Here is an 18,614-nt window from a genome sequence, read left to right as displayed (position 1 = left end):
AACTGAAAAAGCGTGTGCGAGCAAGGAGGCCTACAAACCTGACTCAGTTACACCAGCTCTGTCAGGAGGAATGGGCCAAAATTCACCCAGCTTATTGTGGGAAGCTTATGGAAGGCTATCTGAAATGTTTGACCCAAGTTAAACAATTTAAAGGCTATGCTACCAAATACGAATTGAGTGTATGTAAACTTCTGACTCACTGGGAATGTGATGAAAGAAATAAAAGCTGAAATAAATCATTCTCTATATTATTCTGACATTTCACATTCTTAAAATAAAGTGGTGATCCTAACTGACCTAAAACTGGGATTTTTTACTAGGATTAAATGTCAGGAATTGTGAAAAACTGAGTTTAAATGTATTTGGCTAAGGTGTATGTTAACTTCCGACTTCAACTGAAGTATACACACATATACACCCATGTTTTAAGTGAGAAGTAGGCATTGGTCTGAAGCTGAAAAAGAGAGGAAATTCACATAAGCACCACAATGCCTATTCCACCTGTGCTCTATCAAGGTTTTTCAGCACACAGCTTTGACCTACTACAGGAGCAATGTTGGTATTGGTACCGTATGTTAGGAATAATAAATTCCCTGTTAACATTATTTGTCTTTGTCTCTGTCGTCCTTCCCCCGCACCTACGATCACATATTTTTTTCACTCCACGGGGAGTTGAGATATAGCGGGGTGTTAAGGTTCCCTCCGCCAAGAGGCATACGTAACATACTTCATAGCTACTGTAGTAGGTCAAAGCTGTGTGCTGGAGAACCTTTGTAGAGAATGGGTGAAGTAGGCATTGTGGTGCTCCTGAACTTTCTTTTTCAGCTTCAGACTAATGCCTACTTCTCACCTAAAACATTGTTTTTTTGTTTTTAATTTCCAAATTTCTTACACCGGAAGGCATATGCCACATTATTATACAACATTCTAATACAGCATAACGGCAGTAAAAGTTAATATGGCTGCAATCCCAATACCGGGATCGATATGACAATTACCAGTGAAAATAGAGGGCGCCAAATTCAAACCACAGAAATCTCATAATTACAATTCCTAAAACATACATGTGTCTTATACCATTTTAAAGGTAATCTTGTTGTTAATCCCATGTGTCTGATTTCAAATAGGCTTTTTAGCCAAAGGACTACAAACGATTATGTTAGGTCTCCACCAAACCACAATAAGCACAGTCATTTTCCAGCTAAATATAGCATTCACAAAAAGCAGAAATAAAGATAAAATGAATCACTAACCTTGAATTCTCTTCATCAGATGACACTCATAGGACTTCATGTTACACAATACATGCATTTTTTGTTTGATAAAGTTAATATTTATATAAAAAATATGAGTTTACATTGGCTATTTAGATTCACTAGTTCCAAAAACATCAACTGATTTTGCATAGCCACATCGTTTCAACAGAAATACTCATCATAAATGTAGATGATAATACAAGTTATACACATGGAAATATAGATATACCTCTCCTTAATGCAACCTCTGTCAGACCAGACCAGACCAGACCAGACCAGACAGGACAGAAATAACATTTTTACTTTATGTTGATCCTCTGGAGGCAGAGACACACAGTGCTTAGATTCCCCTCAGGGATATCTGCTTTGCACACACACCCCCAACCCCTCTCTGACTCAGGATGCAGCCATGTAAAGAGCTTACCATGGGTAGCGTGGGAATGAGCAATGCTGCTGTTGTTTCAGCTGAATTAGGAGTTTTAAGCAGCAGTTGGTGTTGGTGCGTGTGTGTATGACTGTGCGTGTGTATGACTGTGTGTGTGTGCATGACTGTCTGTGTGCATGACTGTCTGTGTGCATGACTGTCTGTGTGCATGACTGTCTGTGTGCATGACTGTGTGTGTGTGCATGACTGTGTGTGTGCTTGACTGTGTGTGTGTGCTTGACTGTGTGTGTGTGCATGACTGTGTGTGTGTATGACTGTGTGTGTGCATGACTGTGTGTGTGCATGACTGTGTGTGTGCGTGCATGACTGTGTGTGTGTGTATGACTGTGTGTGTATGACTGTGTGTGTATGACTGTGTGTGTGCATGCCTGTGTGTGTATGCGTATGACTGTGTGTGTGTGTGTGTATGACTGTGTGTGTATGACTGTGTGTGTGTGTGTATGACTGTGTGTGTGTATGACTGTGTGTGTGTATGACTGTGTGTGTGTATGACTGTGTGTGTGTATGCCTGTGTGTGTGTATGCCTGTGTGTGTGCATGACTGTGTGTGTGCATGACTGTGTGTGTGCATGACTGTGTGTGTGTATGACTGTGTGTGTATGACTGTGTGTGTATGACTGTGTGTGTGTATGACTGTGTGTGTGTTTGACTGTGTGTGTGTGTGTATGACTGTGTATGACTGTGTGTGTGTGTGCATGACTGTGTGTGTGTATGACTGTGTGTGTGCATGACTGTGTGTGTGCTTGACTGTGTGTGTGCATGACTGTGTGTGTGCATGACTGTGTGTGTGCATGACTGTGTGTGTGCATGACTGTGTGTGTGTGTGTGCATGACTGTGTGTGTGTGTATGACTGTGTGTGTGTGTATGACTGTGTGTGTATGACTGTGTGTGTATGACTGTGTGTGTGTGCATGCCTGTGTGTGTATGCGACTGTGTGTGTGTGTAGGACTGTGTGTGTATGACTGTGTGTGTGTGTGCCTGTGTGTGTGTATGACTGTGTGTGTGTATGACTGTGTGTGTGTATGACTGTGTGTGTGTATGCCTGTGTGTGTGCATGACTGTGTGTGTGCATGACTGTGTGTGTGTATGTGTATGACTGTGTGTGTGTATGTGTATGACTGTGTGTGTGTATGACTGTGTGTGTGCATGACTGTGTGTGTGCATGACTGTGTGTGTGTATGACTGTGTGTGTGTATGACTGTGTGTGTGTATGACTGTGTGTGTGCATGACTGTGTGTGTGCATGACTGTGTGTGTGCATGACTGTGTGTGTGTATGACTGTGTGTGTGTGCATGACTGTGTGTGTGTATGACTGTGTGTGTGCATGACTGTGTGTGTGTGCATGACTGTGTGTGTGTGCATGACTGTGTGTGTGTATGCCTGAGTGTGTGTGTATGCCTGAGTGTGTGTGTGCCTGTGTGTGTGTGTGTGTGTGTGTGTGTGTGTGTGTGTGTGTGTGTGTGTGTGTGTGTGTGTGTGTGTGTGCGTGTGTGTGCATGACTGTGTGTCACACTGACAGGGGGCTGTATTAAATAAGTCACACTGACAGGGGGTAGACCCCCTGTCATGAGTCTTGTCCTGGAAGCAGAACTCAGTGATTTCACCTTCAAAAGTCAAAATTTTAAAAATGTGCTTTGTTGTATTAATTTAATAAGGTTACACTTTTTTTTTAAAATTTTTTTAAATGTGCTATCTAGAACCAAAAAGGGTTATTTGGCTTTTACTTGGAATCAAAAATGGTTCTACCTGGAACCAAAAAGGGTTCTCCTATGGGGACAGCCACAGAACTCTTTTGGAACCCTTTTTTTCTAAGAGTGTAAGGTTAAGCATTAGGGTTAGTAGTGTTGTTTGGGTTAGGGTTAAAATCAGATTTGATGACTTTGTGGCTGTGCCAGCTAGTGACCACTCTGCAGAGCTGCCTCCAGAACAAGATTCACGATGAAAAATGCTAACCTGCAACACAGCACCTCAATGGAATATTACTCAATGGAAAAAGTATGATTGATGTTTCCATTGATAGTACAGATATATTCATTTGAAGACAGGAGTGTGTCAGTACATGTTATCCATCTACAGTGCATGGGTAGGTAGTTCCTTCTATAGAAATAGAATGACTAGAATGGACCTTCCCATTCCATTATATTTCTATGGTGCCCTCCCTGTAGCTACAGTAAATTAACTGTGTGTTTACTGTCTGTTCCACAGACCATAGTTCGAGGGAACCGTCCCCCGAAGGATGCGTCCATCAATGGTCTCCTGGAGGAGTTCGACAGCATATCTGTGACACGTTCCAACTCCCTAAGTAAAGAAAGCCCTACGGGCTCCCACCAGGCTGGGGTCCCCAAACCAGCCTCCCACCACCCCCAACACCCCCACCCCAACGAGGAGAACGGCTTCAGCCACTATTACTCCCGGTACTCCTGTGACCTGGACACCCCCAGTAGGGACTTCTCTCTGGAGCCCTACAGGAAGGACGGTAAAGGCTTTGCTCCAGATGGGGACTGGGCCGTGGGGAGACACTACCGCTTCCCCAAACAGAACGGCCACCTCACCCACGCCACCCGCGTCCCCTTCTACCCCGACGCCATGCCTCAGAAGGCCGATTACGCCAAGCTGCCTCCGGATTACCACACCTACCTGGAGAGCAAGGTGGCGGGGGCGCGCTCGGCCGACGAGGTGGGATCTGGGTCCGGGGTGGGCAGCGCAGGGGGGTCTGCCGGGTCCACGACAGGGGGGTACTACCGGGCGTCCGTAGGTGGCTCGTCCAGTCAGGACTACCGGGACGCGTCAATGGTGGGGACGCCGTCCCGCACCTCGCTGCACAGCGAGCAAATCAACTACCCGGACAGCGAGTGGAGCTACAGCGGCGTGTCCAGAGATGAGTACGAGAAGAGGCCCAAGTCGTCGTATGTGAGGCAGAACAGCCCCACGCCGGCCATCAGACAGCGCTCCAGGTCGGGGTCTGGCCTCCAGGAGCCCAACGTGCCCTACAGAGCCAGCGGGGTCTTTAAGAGTCCTCCTCAGACACACCCCTACAGCTCCTACACCTACCCACGCCTCTCAGAGACACTCACCAACTCACAGGCCATGGCCAAGGTACGTCTGGGCTGGTGGGTATATTTCCATGTGTTGGAAAATATGAATGCCAAGGTATGACACCAAGAGCAACATGTTAGCACTGTTATTTTCTACTATTATCAACATAATAAATCATCTTGTTTTGGTAATCATTTGGATCAGGTGATAAGTAATAGGCAGCATTTCCCTATGAAGTACCTACTAAACTGATAGGTTTGATTTGTTACAATCCCCATTAGCTGACACCAATGGAGACAGCTAGTCTTACTGGGGTCTGACACATAAGACATTACAGACAGTACAGACAGTACAGACCGTACAGACAGTACAGACCGTACAGAAGGGAGTTCCATGCACTCATAATAATGTAGGTTTCCTATAATTTGTTCTGGACATGGGGACTGTGAAAAGACACCTTGTGGTATGTCTGGTGGGGTAAGTGTGTGTGGCAGTGCTGTGTGTAAGTTCCAACACATTTATCTCTCCTCTATCTGTGTGATGGATCTAGTTTCAGTAGTTCTACTATCTACTATCTACTGTTCCCCAGCGGAGGAAGGCTCTGCTAAGACACATAATTACCTTTACGGGATCCACACTAGATTCAATTAACTCTACACGCTACGATAACAGTTCAGAGGAGGGGGAGAAATGGAGGAGGGGGGCAGAGGGAAGGAGGGGGAGAAATGGAGGAGGGGAGGGGGCAGAAGGAAGGAGGGGGAGAAATGGAGGAGGGGGTGGGAGCAGAGGGAAGGAGGGGGAGAAATTGAGGAGTGGGGGCAGAGGAAGAAGAGAAACTGTCCATCAGTCTGATACCACAGTTCAGCTGAGAGTGAGGGATGGGGAGGACAGAGGAAGAGAGGTACGGAGGGAGAGAGGGGGACTGGGATAGTTTTTCATTTGACATACCGATTTCATGGCACAGAGTATATGAGTTTATATATAAAATGATGCAAGATTCAAGACTTCGTGCTTTTCAGCTAAAATTATTGAACAGAATTCTTGCCACCAACAAAATGTTGAATATTTGGGGCATACAATCATCACAGCTCTGCAGATTTTGTTGAGAGGATACAGAAGCAATAGACCATTTTGTTCTGGTATTGCCCTCAGGTAGCCTGTTTCTGGTCTCAGGTTCCGGAATGGCTGAAAAAGTATAACATTCATCTAAAATTTACCCTAGAAATAGCATTGTTGGGAGATTTGGAGAGACCTGTTCAGTAAATTACTAATATACTAATATTCTTAGTTAAAATATTTACCTGCAACTCACAATCTGTGGATTCTATTCGATTAGATAGATTGAAATTGTACGTTAAACATCACAGCATAGTTGAAAGATATATGTTGCGTATGAATCCGAAGACGGTGGCCAGCAGAGATAGAAGGGATGGGCTGAGGGTGGCCAGCAGAGATAGATGGGATGGGCTGAGGGTGGCCCGCAGAGATAGATGGGATGGGCTGAGGGTGGCCAGCAGAGATAGATGGGATGGGCTGAGGGTGGCCAGCAGAGATAGATGGGATGGGCTGAGTGTGGCCAGCAGAGATAGATGGGATGGGCTGAGGGTGGCCAGCAGAGATAGATGGGATGGGCTGAGGGTGGCCAGCAGAGATAGATGGGATGGGCTGAGTGTGGCCAGCAGAGATAGATGGGATGGGCTGAGGGTGGCCAGCAGAGATAGATGGGATGGGCTGAGGGAAGCTGAGGGTTGGGATGTGGAACTGGTGTCAAGTGGGAGTGGAGTTGCTCGGTGGAGGATGGAATGACGGTCAAAGATAAAAGTCAAAAATTAAGTCAAAATAACCCCCCAATAAAGTTAGTTTGAATGACACAGGTTTTTTTCGGATGGTTGCGGGGCAGCTCTCCGGGAACTGTTCATGGATCTTGGAGGGTTGGTGGTCTAGCGGTTGTGATCTTGGAGGGTTGGTGGTCTGGCGGTTGGGATCTTGGAGGGTTGGTGGTCTGGCGGTTGGGATCTTGGAGGGTTGGTGGTCTGGCGGTTGGGATCTTGGAGGGTTTGTGGTCTGGCGGTTGGGATCTTGGAGGGTTGGTGGTCTGGCGGTTGGGTTCTTGGAGGGTTGGTGGTCTGGCGGTTGGGATCTTGGAGGGTTGGTGGTCTGGCGGTTGGGATCTTGGAGGGTTAGTGGTCTGGCGGTTGGGATCTTGGAGGGTTGGTGGTCTGGCGGTTGGGATCTTGGAGGGTTGGTGGTCTGGCGGTTGGGATCTTGGAGGGTTAGTGGTCTGGCGGTTGGGATCTTGGAGGGTTGGTGGTCTGGCGGTTGGGATCTTGGAGGGTTAGTGGTCTGGCGGTTGGGATCTTGGAGAGTTTGTGGTCTGGCGGTTGGGATCTTGGAGGGTTGGTGGTCTGGCGGTTGGGATCTTGGAGGGTTGGTGGTCTGGCGGTTGGGATCTTGGAGGGTTAGTGGTCTGGCGGTTGGGATCTTGGAGGGTTGGTGGTCTGGCGGTTGGGATCTTGGAGGGTTAGTGGTCTGGCGGTTGGGATCTTGGAGGATTAGTGGTCTGGCGGTTGGGATCTTGGGCCGGTGGCGAGAGAAGTCTTCCTTTGAGCTCCTTACTCTTTGACCTGTGAACCACAGATATACTGCAGAGGAATTATAATCAGCAGCGTAGTCTGTTTCTAAGTAAACGGAAAACAAAGGATGGAATGACGGTCAAAGATAAAAGTCAAAAATTAAGTCAAAATAACCCCCCAATAAAGTTAGTTTGAATGACACAGGTTTTTTTCGGATGGTTGCGGGGCAGCTCTCCGGGAACTGTTCATGGATCTTGGAGGGTTGGTGGTCTAGCGGTTGTGATCTTGGAGGGTTGGTGGTCTGGCGGTTGGGATCTTGGAGGGTTTGTGGTCTGGCGGTTGGGATCTTGGAGGGTTGGTGGTCTGGCGGTTGGGATCTTGGAGGGTTAGTGGTCTGGCGGTTGGGATCTTGGAGGGTTAGTGGTCTGGCGGTTGGGATCTTGGAGGGTTGGTGGTCTGGCGGTTGGGATCTTGGAGGGTTGGTGGTCTGGCGGTTGGGATCTTGGAGGGTTGGTGGTCTGGCGGTTGGGATCTTGGAGGGTTAGTGGTCTGGCGGTTGGGATCTTGGAGGGTTGGTGGTCTGGCGGTTGGGATCTTGGAGGGATTATAATCAGCAGCGTAGTCTGTTTCTAAGTAAACGGAAAACAAAGGGGTTCATTCATTTATTTAGTGTTCTAGAAGGAAAGACAAAGTCCTGATAACATCTAGAGAGCATGCGTGTATGTGTGAAGCGTACCAGGCCCAAGAAAATACCGCTCTGCAACTGCAGTCCCCTATGTCTCTCTTTCGTGTCGTCTGAGATTCCCAAAGATTGGAAAGCAGCTGCGGTCATCCCCCTCTTCAAAGGGGGTGACACTCTTGACCCAAACTGCTACAGACCTATATCTATCCTACCATGCCTTTCTAAGGTCTTCGAAAGCCAAGTCAACAAACAGATTACCGACCATTTCGAATCTCACCATACCTTCTCTGCCATGCAATCTGGTTTCAGAGCTGGTCATGGGTGCACCTCAGCCACGCTCAAGGTCCTAAATGATATCTTAACCGCCATCGATAAGAAACATTACTGTGCAGCCGTATTCATTGATCTGGCCAAGGCTTTCGACTCTGTCAATCACCACATCCTCATCGGCAGACTCGACAGCCTTGGTTTCTCAAATGATTGCCTCGCCTGGTTCACCAACTACTTCTCTGATAGAGTTCAGTGTGTCAAATCGGAGGGTCTGCTGTCCGGACCTCTGGCAGTCTCTATGGGGGTGCCACAGGGTTCAATTCTTGGACCGACTCTCTTCTCTGTATACATCAATGAGGTCGCTCTTGCTGCTGGTGAGTCTCTGATCCACCTCTACGCAGACGACACCATTCTGTATACTTCTGGCCCTTCTTTGGACACTGTGTTAACAACCCTCCAGGCAAGCTTCAATGCCATACAACTCTCCTTCCGTGGCCTCCAATTGCTCTTAAATACAAGTAAAACTAAATGCATGCTCTTCAACCGATCGCTACCTGTACCTACCCGCCTGTCCAACATTACTACTCTGGACGGCTTTGACTTAGAATACGTGGACAACTACAAATACTTAGGTGTCTGGTTAGACTGTAAACTCTCCTTCCAGACCCATATCAAACATCTCCAATCCAAAGTTAAATCTAGAATTGGCTTCCTATTTCGCAACAAAGCATCCTTCACTCATGCTGCCAAACATACCCTTGTAAAACTGACCATCCTACCAATCCTCGACTTTGGCGATGTCATTTACAAAATAGCCTCCAATACCCTACTCAACAAATTGGATGCAGTCTATCACAGTGCAATCCGTTTTGTCACCAAAGCCCCATATACTACCCACCATTGCGACCTGTACGCTCTCGTTGGCTGGCCCTCGCTTCATACTCGTCGCCAAACCCACTGGCTCCATGTCATCTACAAGACCCTGCTAGGTAAAGTCCCCCCTTATCTCAGCTTGCTGGTCACCATTGCATCTCCCACCTGTAGCACACGCTCCAGCAGGTATATCTCTCTAGTCACCCCCAAAACCAATTCTTTCTTTGGCCGCCTCTCCTTCCAGTTCTCTGCTGCCAATGACTGGAACGAACTACAAAAATCTCTGAAACTGGAAACACTAATCTCCCTCACTAGCTTTAAGCACCAACTGTCAGAGCAGCTCACAGATTACTGCACCTGTACATAGCCCACCTATAATTTAGCCCAAACAACTACCTCTTTCCCTACTGTATTTAATTTATTTTGCTCCTTTGCACCCCCATTATTTTTATTTCTACTTTGCACATTCTCCCATTGCAAATCTACCATTCCAGTGTTTTACTTGCTATATTGTATCTACTTTGCCACCATGGGTTTTTTGCCTTTACCTCCCTTATCTCACCTCATTTGCTCACATCGTATATAGACTTGTTTATACTGTATTATTGACTGTATGTTTGTTTTACTCCATGTGTAACTCTGTGTCATTGTATGTGTCGAACTGCTTTGCTTTATCTTGGCCAGGTCGCAATTGTAAATGAGAACTTGTTCTCAACTTGCCTACCTGGTTAAATAAAGGTGAAATAAAAAAAATAAAAAAAATAAATGTCAGCTTCAGTTATGCAACAGTGGAGTGGCACAGTACATATGGAGATAGGTAAAAGTGACATTCAGACCCAATGGAGATGCCATAATAATCCACATTCAACAGCAACGTTCTTCACTTCTCCCAGTCCTGGTCCTGGAGAGCTGCAGTAATATATGTATGCAGGGCTTTGCTCCAACCCAGCACTAACACAACTCGTTCAGCAAATGTTTTCGTTTTTTATTGATTTGTTAAATTAGGTTTGTTAGTGCTGGGCTGAAACAAAAGTGTGCACACCGTCGCTCTCCAAACGCAGGATACAAGAACACTGTTAGAGTACGTGTGTCATGGGTGGACTGACGTTTCGGGCAAATTACATATAGGCTGGTCCATTTTCATCCCAGTGGGCCTGTCTAACTTGTTTATGGTTTTTCTTGCTCAAAATGATCATTATCTCGCTAATAATGGGGGCCTCGAGGGAAGAAATTATACAGTATATAAAAAATGTCAGGGGCGATTTTTGATCCCAGTTTATGTATCCTTTGTTGACCCTGCTGGGCAAACGCCTGTGTGATAATCTGACGGTGAATGACAGGCTGACATCCCAGTGCTGAAACAATGACCTTTCATTGAACTGTGCAGAGCAGAAGGATCAGTCAAATGTATCATCCCCATTTCTCTCAGTCACGACCCTCCTCCTTCTGTGTAGCAGAGACTATATTCTGCACCTACAGTATTACACCAGCGACTAGCCTATTATGCACAAATATAGGAACTAGTTATGTATCTATATATTCATCCATCTAATACCTTTGCCGAACGATGTAGCACGAACAGAGAGTAACAACAAAATGTATTACACTGATATATACATACATTTGTGCTCTGTATCCGCTGAGGAGAGGAGACTAGCTGTAGTAGACTGTACATCTGGTGTTACAGTAGTACTGTATATGCTGATGCAAACCCCAGGATGCCCTTTTGAAATCCACTTAACCTCCAACGCCTCAGTAAACACGCTGTCTGGGAAAATATTGCACACACAACTGGAACCAGAAACAGTCATTTATAATGTGTTTTTTTGTTACAAATAACTTGGCTGTGATTGGGCTTGACAGGTTCTATATCTGGTCACACTTTACACACATCCTAGAATTTAAACAAAATTCACTACATGACTCACTATTTAGTTCCATCTGAAGAAGTAGGAGATGTTGGAGGGTATGTGAAAAACAGTCACAGGATGTGTCATGACGCGTGTAGATTACTAACATCAGTAGAAAAAATATAGAAAAAACTAAAGTGTGTTTGTTGTAAGTGATCTGGAAGCTTAAGAACCACCATTCTTCCTGCCTCTTGGACCTTGTAACCCGCCTCTCTTCTCTCTCCCTCCCCGCCTCTCTTCTCTCTCCGTCTCAACCTCTCTTCTCTCTCCCTCCCCGCCTCTCTTCTCTCTCCGTCTCCACCTCTCAACACTCTCACTCCCCGCCTCTCTTCTCTCTCTCTCTCTCTCTCCCCGCCTCTCTTCTCTCTCCCTCCCCGCCTCTCTTCTCTCTCCCTCCCCGCCTCTCTTCTCTCTCCGTCTCCACCTCTCAACACTCTCACTCCCCGCCTCTCTTCTCTCTCTCTCTCTCCCCGCCTCTCTTCTCTCTCTCTCTCTCCCCGCCTCTCTTCTCTCTCCCTCCCGCCTCTCTTCTCTCTCCCTCCCCGCCTCTCTTCTCTCTCCCTCCCTGCCTCTCTTCTCTCTCCCTCCCCGCCTCTCTTCTCTCTCCCTCCCCGCCTCTCTTCTCTCTCCCTCCCCGCCTCTCTTCTCTATCCCTCCCCGCCTCTCTTCTCTTCTCCCTCCCCGCCTCTCTTCTCTTCTCTCTCCCCGCCTCTCTTCTCTCTCCCTCCCTCCCCACCCCTCTTCTCTCTCTCTGTCACCGCCTCTCTTCTCTCTCTCCCTCCCCGCCTCTCTTCTCTCTCTCTCACCGCCTCTCTTCTCTCTCTCTCACCGCCTCTCTTCTCTCTCCCTCCCCGCCTCTCTTCTCTCTCTCGCTCCCCGCCTCTCTTCTCTCTCTCTCCCCGCCTCTCTTCTCTCTCTCTCCCCGCCTCTCTTCTCTCTCTCTCCCCGCCTCTCTTCTCTCTCTCTCCCCGCCTCAATTCTCTGTCTCTCCCCGCCTCTCTTCTCTGTCCCTCCCTCCCCGCCTCTCTTCTCTCTCCCTCTCTCCCCGCCTCTCTTCTCTCCCTCTCCCCGCCCTCTCCCCGCCTCTCTTCTCTCTCTCTCACCGCCTCTCTTCTCTCTCTCTCTCTCCACGCCTCTCTTCTCTCTCTCTCTCTCCCGCCTCTCTCTCTCTCTCTCTCTCTCCCCTGCCTCTCTCTCTCTCTCTCTCTCCCCGCCTCTCTTCTCTCTCTCTCCCCGCCTCTCTTCTCTCTCCCCCCGCCTCTCTTCTCTCTCTCCCCCCGCCTCTCTTCTCTCTCTCTCTCTCCACGCCTCTCTTCTCTCTCCCTCCCCGCCTCTCTTCTCTCTCCCTCCCCGCCTCTTTTCTCTCTCTCTCTCTCTCTCCCCTGCCTCTCTTCTCTCTCTCTCTCCCCCCGCCTCTCTTCTCTCTCTCCCCGCCTCTCTTCTCTCTCTCTCCCCGCCTCTCTTCTCTCTCTCTCCCCGCCTCAATTCTCAGTCTCTCCCCGCCTCAATTCTCTGTCCCTCCCTCCCCGCCTCTCTTCTCTCTCCCTCCCTCCCCGCCTCTCTTCTCTCTCTCTGTCACCGCCTCTCTTCTCTCTCCCTCCCTCCCCGCCTCAATTCTCTCTCTCTCCCCGCCTTTCTTCTCTCTCTCCCCCCTCCTCTCTTCTCTCTCTCTCTCCCCGCCTCTCTTCTCTCTCTCCCCGCCTCTTCTCTCTCTCTCTCTCTCTCTCCCCGCCTCTCTTCTTTCTCCCCGCCTCTCTTCTCTCTCTCTCTCTCCCCGCCTCTGTTTTTCTCTCTCCCCGCCTCTCTTCTCTCTCCCCGCCTCTCTTCTCTCTCTCTCTCTCCCCGCCTCTCTTCTCTCTCCCCGCCTCTCTTCTCTCTCTCTCTCCCCGCCTCTCTTCTCTCTCCCCGCCTCTCTTCTCTCTCTCTCTCTCTCCCCGCCTCTCTTCTCTCTCCCCACCTCTCTTCTCTCTCTCTCCCCGCCTCTCTCTCTCTCTCTCCCCGCCTCTCTATCTCTCTCTCTGTCACCACCTCTCTCTCACGGCCTCTCTTCTCTCTCACGGCCTCTCTTCTCTCTCTCCCCGCCTCTCTTCTCTCTCCCCGCCTCTCTTCTCTCTCTCTCCCCTCTCTGCCTCTCTTCTCTCCCCGCCTCCCTCTCCGCGCCTCTCTCTCTCTCTCTCTCTCCCCGCCTCTCTGTCCCTCTCCCTGCCTCTCTCTCTCTCTCTCTCTCTCTCTCTCTCTCCCCGCCTCTCTGTCCCTCTCCCCGCCTCTCTCTCTCTCTCTCCCCGCCTCTCTGTCCCTCTCCCCGCCTCTCTCTCTCTCTCTCTCTCTCTCCCCGCCTCTCTGTGCCTCTCCCAGCCTCTCTCTCTCTCTCTCTCTCTCTCCCCGCCTCTCTATCTCTCTCTCTCCCCCCACCTCTCTTCTCTCTCACGGCCTCTCTTCTCCCTCCCCGCCTCTCTTCTCTCCCCGCCTCTCTTCTCTCTCTCTCTCTCTCTCTCTCTCTCCCCGCCTCTCTCTTCTCTCTCTCTCCCCCCGCCTCTCTTCTCTCTCTCTCCCCCCGCCTCTCTTCTCTCTCTCCCCCCGCCTCTCTTCTCTCTCTCTCCCCCCGCCTCTCTTCTCTCTCTCTCCCCCCGCCTCTCTTCTCTCTCTCTCCCCCCGCCTCTCTTCTCTCTCTCTCCCCCCGCCTCTCTTCTCTCTCTCTCTCCCCCCGCCTCTCTTCTCTCTCTCTCTCCCCCCGCCTCTCTTCTCTCTCTCCCCCCGCCTCTCTTCTCTCTCTCCCCCCGCCTCTCTTCTCTCTCTCTCCCCGCCTCTCTTCTCTCTCTCTCCCCGCCTCTCTTCTCTCTCCCTCCCCGCCTCTTCTCTCTCTCCCCTCTCTGCCTCTTCTCTCTCTCCCCTCTCTTCCTCCCCGCCTCTCTTCTCTCTCCTCTCTCCCTCCCCGCCTCTCTTCTCTCTCTCCCCGCCTCTCTTCTCTCTCCCTCCCCGCCTCTTCTCTCTCTCCCCTCTCTGCCTCTTCTCTCTCTCCCCTCTCTCCCTCCCCGCCTCTCTTCTCTCTCTCTCCCCGCCTCTCTTCTCCGCTGTATTTTTCTCTTTGAATTCAGTCATTGAACAAAATCCCCCTTTTTGTTGTGAGCCGGTGGGGGTATAACAGTAGACAGCACGGGGACTTACACACACACACCACTACTCCTCCTCCGCAGCAGTGACAAATTGATGTTGCGGCACTTTCTGCAGCCTCCGCATAAAAACGGCCCAACGATGTTCTAGCACAGAATTCAATTTCCCAGTTCAGTTGGGTTGTTGATTACCTTGCCAAATTCAGATTAATACGCATTTAACTAACATGGATCAGGAGACCCTTGGCTGACAGCCAGCCGCCGGGGCCCGCCAATGATAGGGTGCCTGGAGAGTCGTCCATCCCTCCTGCAGACAATGAGGTGCACAGCCCTCCTCACAGTCATTATTTAAACAAGTCCACTCTGCATCATTATACCGGCATCTACCCAGCCCTCCTCCTACTCTGTGTGTATGTGTAGGTGGAAGAGTGTGTGTGTGTAGGTGGAGGAGTGTGTGTGTGTAGGTGGAGGATGAGTGCGTAGGAGTGTGTGTGTGTGGCTGGAGAAGTGTGTGTGAGAGAGAGAGAGAGATTCTACATTTCAAGGTTTCCCTACTTCCTGCCCCGCCTCTTCCTTGTTGTCAGGTTTTCATTAGGAGACTACTCATGTCCTGTCGGAGTGTGTGTTCAGGGGGAGTGTGTGCTTGCGGGAAGTGTACGTGTTCGCTGGGAGTGTGTGTTCGTGGGGGAGTGTGTGTTCGGGGTGGGGGGGGTTCGGCGGGGAGTGTGTGTGTGTGTTCGGAGGGGAGTGTGTGTGTGTGTTCGGAGGGGAGTGTGTATGTGTGTTCGTGAGGAGTGTATGTGTTGATGTGTTGGTGGGGAGTGTGTGTTGGTGGGGAGTGTGTGTTCATGGGGAGTGTGTGATCGAGGGGAGTGTGTGTGATCGAGGGGAGTGTGTGTGATGGGGGGAGTGTGTGTGATGGGGGAGTGTGTGATCGTGGGGGAGTGTGTGTTCGTGGGTGAGTGTGTGATGGGGGAGTGTGTGATCTGGGGGAACGTGTGTTTAGGGCAGGAACGTGTGTATTCGGGGGGGGAGTGTGTATTCGGGGGGAGTGTGTATTCGGGGGGAGTGTGTGTGTTCGTGGGGGAGTGTGTGTGTTCGTGGGGGAGTGTGTGATCGTGTGTGTTCGTGGGGGAGTGTGTGTTCATGGGGGAGAGTGTGATGGGGGAGTGTGTGATCGGGGGGAACGTGTGTTCAGGGGGGGAACGTGTGTATTCGGGGAGAGTGTCTATTCGGGGGGAGTGGTGGAGGTAATTTAATTGACTCTGACAGTCAGAGCATCATCTCCTCAGTGCTGGAGGCAGCTTGTCTTCACTAGATAGATTATTAGTCTAGATATTATATATCTCAGCCCTGTACGACCAGGGACGGTTCATAGCTATAATTCAGTCTACTTTAAAACAGCTGCTTTTCTGAGCAATGTTTCTAAATATTAGAACATGTAAACAGCTTAATCAGCGTTCCAGTGGTGTATTTGATCTGCACATGTACCAGCACCGGGTAGCGCGAGCTTCCCTCTTATCCATGAGAGAAGTGAGTTCAGAAAAACTGAACGTATGCATCTTGTAAATAGTTTTCACATACACACTTTATATGTCAAAACGTATATGTCAAAACAAACCACAGTTTTCAGCCGGCTGTCATCTTATGAGCTTATTAGAGTATTATTGTAATATTAGCTCATCTAGCTTAAATAGTTTATGTTTTCAGGGTATTAGCTGTCTTTCCAACACTGTCTCTGTCTGTCTTCCATCTCTCGCAGGGTGATTACGACCGGCAGTCACGGGACGGGAGTCCCCAGGTCCCAGGGTCTGACACGTACCCCCGCGGGCCCCTCAAACTACCTCAGAGTCACAACAAGCCCTCTGGCTACCCCCCCGGACACCTCCAGTACCCCCCTGTGTTCCACCACTACAAACCCTCCCCCTACCACCACCCACCCTCACAGCCCAGCCCGCCATACACCCCACAGGTGGGTCTACCGTGTGCGTACGTGTGTGTGCGTATGTGTCCTAAAATAGGATTATATCTTGTTTATAACCTAAAAATATTATGATCTACAATAACGTATGACTCTCAGAGAAACATGAGTAACTGCAAAGATCACCACCGACAGTGCAGTAGAGTCATCAACCGGATCTCTCCTCCCTCCCTCCTACAGGGGGCATATTCCCAGCCATCGTCCCTCTACATTCCCCTGGGGGCCTACCCCCCTCCTTCCTGGGGCTCCAGTTCAGACGCCCAGCCCTCCAGGGTCTCCCACGAACAGTTCAGGGCCGCCCTGCAGCTCGTCGTCAACCCAGGTAATCACAGAGATGCCTAAGAAAGAAACACAAGTACAACCCAAATCAGTTAAAATATACAGTAAGTTCTTCTGCTAGTTTGTAGATAATGAACAGAAGCTTCATATATATCTTTCTGGGGGCAGCAAACATTGATCAGCCTCTGATCTGTCCATCTTTGACCCCAGGTGACCCCAGGGAGTACTTGGACAGTTTCATAAAAATTGGCGAGGGCTCGACAGGCATCGTGTGCATTGCCAGCGAGAAGCACAGTGGCAAGCAGGTGGCCGTCAAGAAGATGGACTTGAGGAAACAGCAGAGGAGAGAACTGCTCTTCAACGAGGTGAGAAGTCAAGGGTTAGGGGTTAGGGGTCATGGGTTTTGTCTCCTTGGAGACCAAACCATTTTGGTACTGTATTTTTTTAAAACTTTAATAGACTGAAAGATTTAGGTAAGATAGTTTAAGCCTATACGTTTAATTAGTCAACATTTCAATTAGACGTGCAAGAGTAAAACTATAAAGCTAGTTTTTAGCCCCCAGATTAGGCTACCTCACAGAGAGGCTTTTCTGGACCTCAGATGTGTTGATCAGAGCAGTGTGTTAGTGAAGCTGATTTAGATGTTGCCAAGGCAACAAGCGGACATTATTTTGGGTTTGGAAAGAAGTGTGGCAAGCCTTTTAGCTCTACTCTACTGTGCCATTGCTGCCTGCTATGTAGCAACACTGTGGAGCTGTTACTACTCAGTAGTCAGGCACAGTATTTTTGTTACGAAGCCAGTGAGGGAAGACTTTGTTTGAATGAAGTGGGTTGAATGACTTCCAGTATGTTAACTGGTGTGTTGACATCGAACCAAAACATGAAGTATCTTGTCCTTACACATTTACGCACCCACATCAATGATTAGTAATAGTGTGTGTGTGTGTGTGTATTTTGAAGCTTGATGTTATCCTTTTAGCACCCCAATCTAATAATCCCTTTTCATTAAGCTTCTAAAAAGATTGCAGAGCCATTTATTTATTTAATTTGTGACATAGGCTACCTGCTATTCTATAAAATAACTCTTCCATCAATTCCATCATTCATTTCATCATATATTGCAGACATTGACATTTAAATTCAACCTAGATTTGATGTTAGGAGTCAAATTGAACCAATAAAAAATACATGTACATTTTTAAGTAAAGAATATGCTTACAAATACCCCCAAATAAGATGCCATTATTTAAAGTACTATCCTAATTTATTAAAATGTAATCTTCAATCCAATTTTTGGGAGTAGCTTATTGCAAAAATAACAACTTTGATCTGTGTCCAATACTTATGGAGGGCACTGTAGCCTACATCAGGAGAATACTTTTGCTTGTAAGCTATAGATGGGAAGATAACTTGGTAAAACTGAACATGGAGGCTAGGCAAACTGGGTTTTTGTTAGCTAGTTAGCTTAGCAGTGTTAGCCCAGTCCCTAGCTTTCTTCAATTTCATTCTAACATGCATGGCTGTATTTTCAATAACTTTGTCAATGTCTATTGTTTCCAAAAATTATACTCGTTATTTCTTAACACTGTAATATAATGTCACCTTCTGATAGTTAGCTACAAATGTAGGATGAAAACCTATGCTAGCTAGTTACGTTAGCTAAACACCTGTATGGAGGAATGAAACTTGCCTATTAAACTGTAAAGTATTGATGTGATGTAGACATAAAGAATAGACTTACCTTCAAGTAGGTGTTTTTAGTTTTCTTCTAGGACATCAGGCAAACAATCTACACCAGTGTGAAACTAGCAGGTTTGAGCTAGCTTATCAGAGCTGCTCCTAGGTAAAATGGCGGACCATTTGCGACGCGATTCGAGCTAGAATTCCTATCTAATTGAGGATGACATCTTCACTTGTATGGACACCATTAAACGTCCAAACTGTTTTTGTATTTGAATGTTGCATGTTTCACTGTTCTACTCAGGCCCAGTTTAATTGCATGATTCATAATCATGTCCACTCAGTAAACAGATCTGCCAATCACACTCTATTCTGGAGGGTTGGTGGCTGACATTTTCAATTGATTGGCCACACCTGTTGTTGATTGTTTGGTACTCAGATAGGGGAGTAATATTGTCTACTTTTAGCACACTTTTTACCCCTGTTAAAAAATATATAATATTTACCTCTTAAATAAAT

General features: G+C 48.3%; 1 protein-coding gene across 1 annotated transcript in view; it reads left to right on the top strand.

Moving 5' to 3' along the window:
- The window catches only part of LOC139407294 (serine/threonine-protein kinase PAK 5-like), a 115,351-nt gene that overhangs the window by 90,783 nt on the left and 5,954 nt on the right, over nucleotides 1-18,614 (top strand). Inside the window, exons 3-6 of the mRNA XM_071150949.1 lie at nucleotides 3,907-4,797; nucleotides 15,918-16,127; nucleotides 16,317-16,458; nucleotides 16,626-16,780. Coding sequence (XP_071007050.1) covers nucleotides 3,907-4,797; nucleotides 15,918-16,127; nucleotides 16,317-16,458; nucleotides 16,626-16,780 — 1,398 coding nt within the window. The remainder of the gene's footprint in view (nucleotides 1-3,906; nucleotides 4,798-15,917; nucleotides 16,128-16,316; nucleotides 16,459-16,625; nucleotides 16,781-18,614) is intronic.

This window comes from Oncorhynchus clarkii, chromosome 4 (genome assembly GCF_045791955.1).
Source record: "Oncorhynchus clarkii lewisi isolate Uvic-CL-2024 chromosome 4, UVic_Ocla_1.0, whole genome shotgun sequence".
NCBI classification, from domain to species: domain Eukaryota; kingdom Metazoa; phylum Chordata; class Actinopteri; order Salmoniformes; family Salmonidae; genus Oncorhynchus; species Oncorhynchus clarkii.
This window is presented reverse-complemented; position numbering and strand designations above follow the sequence as displayed.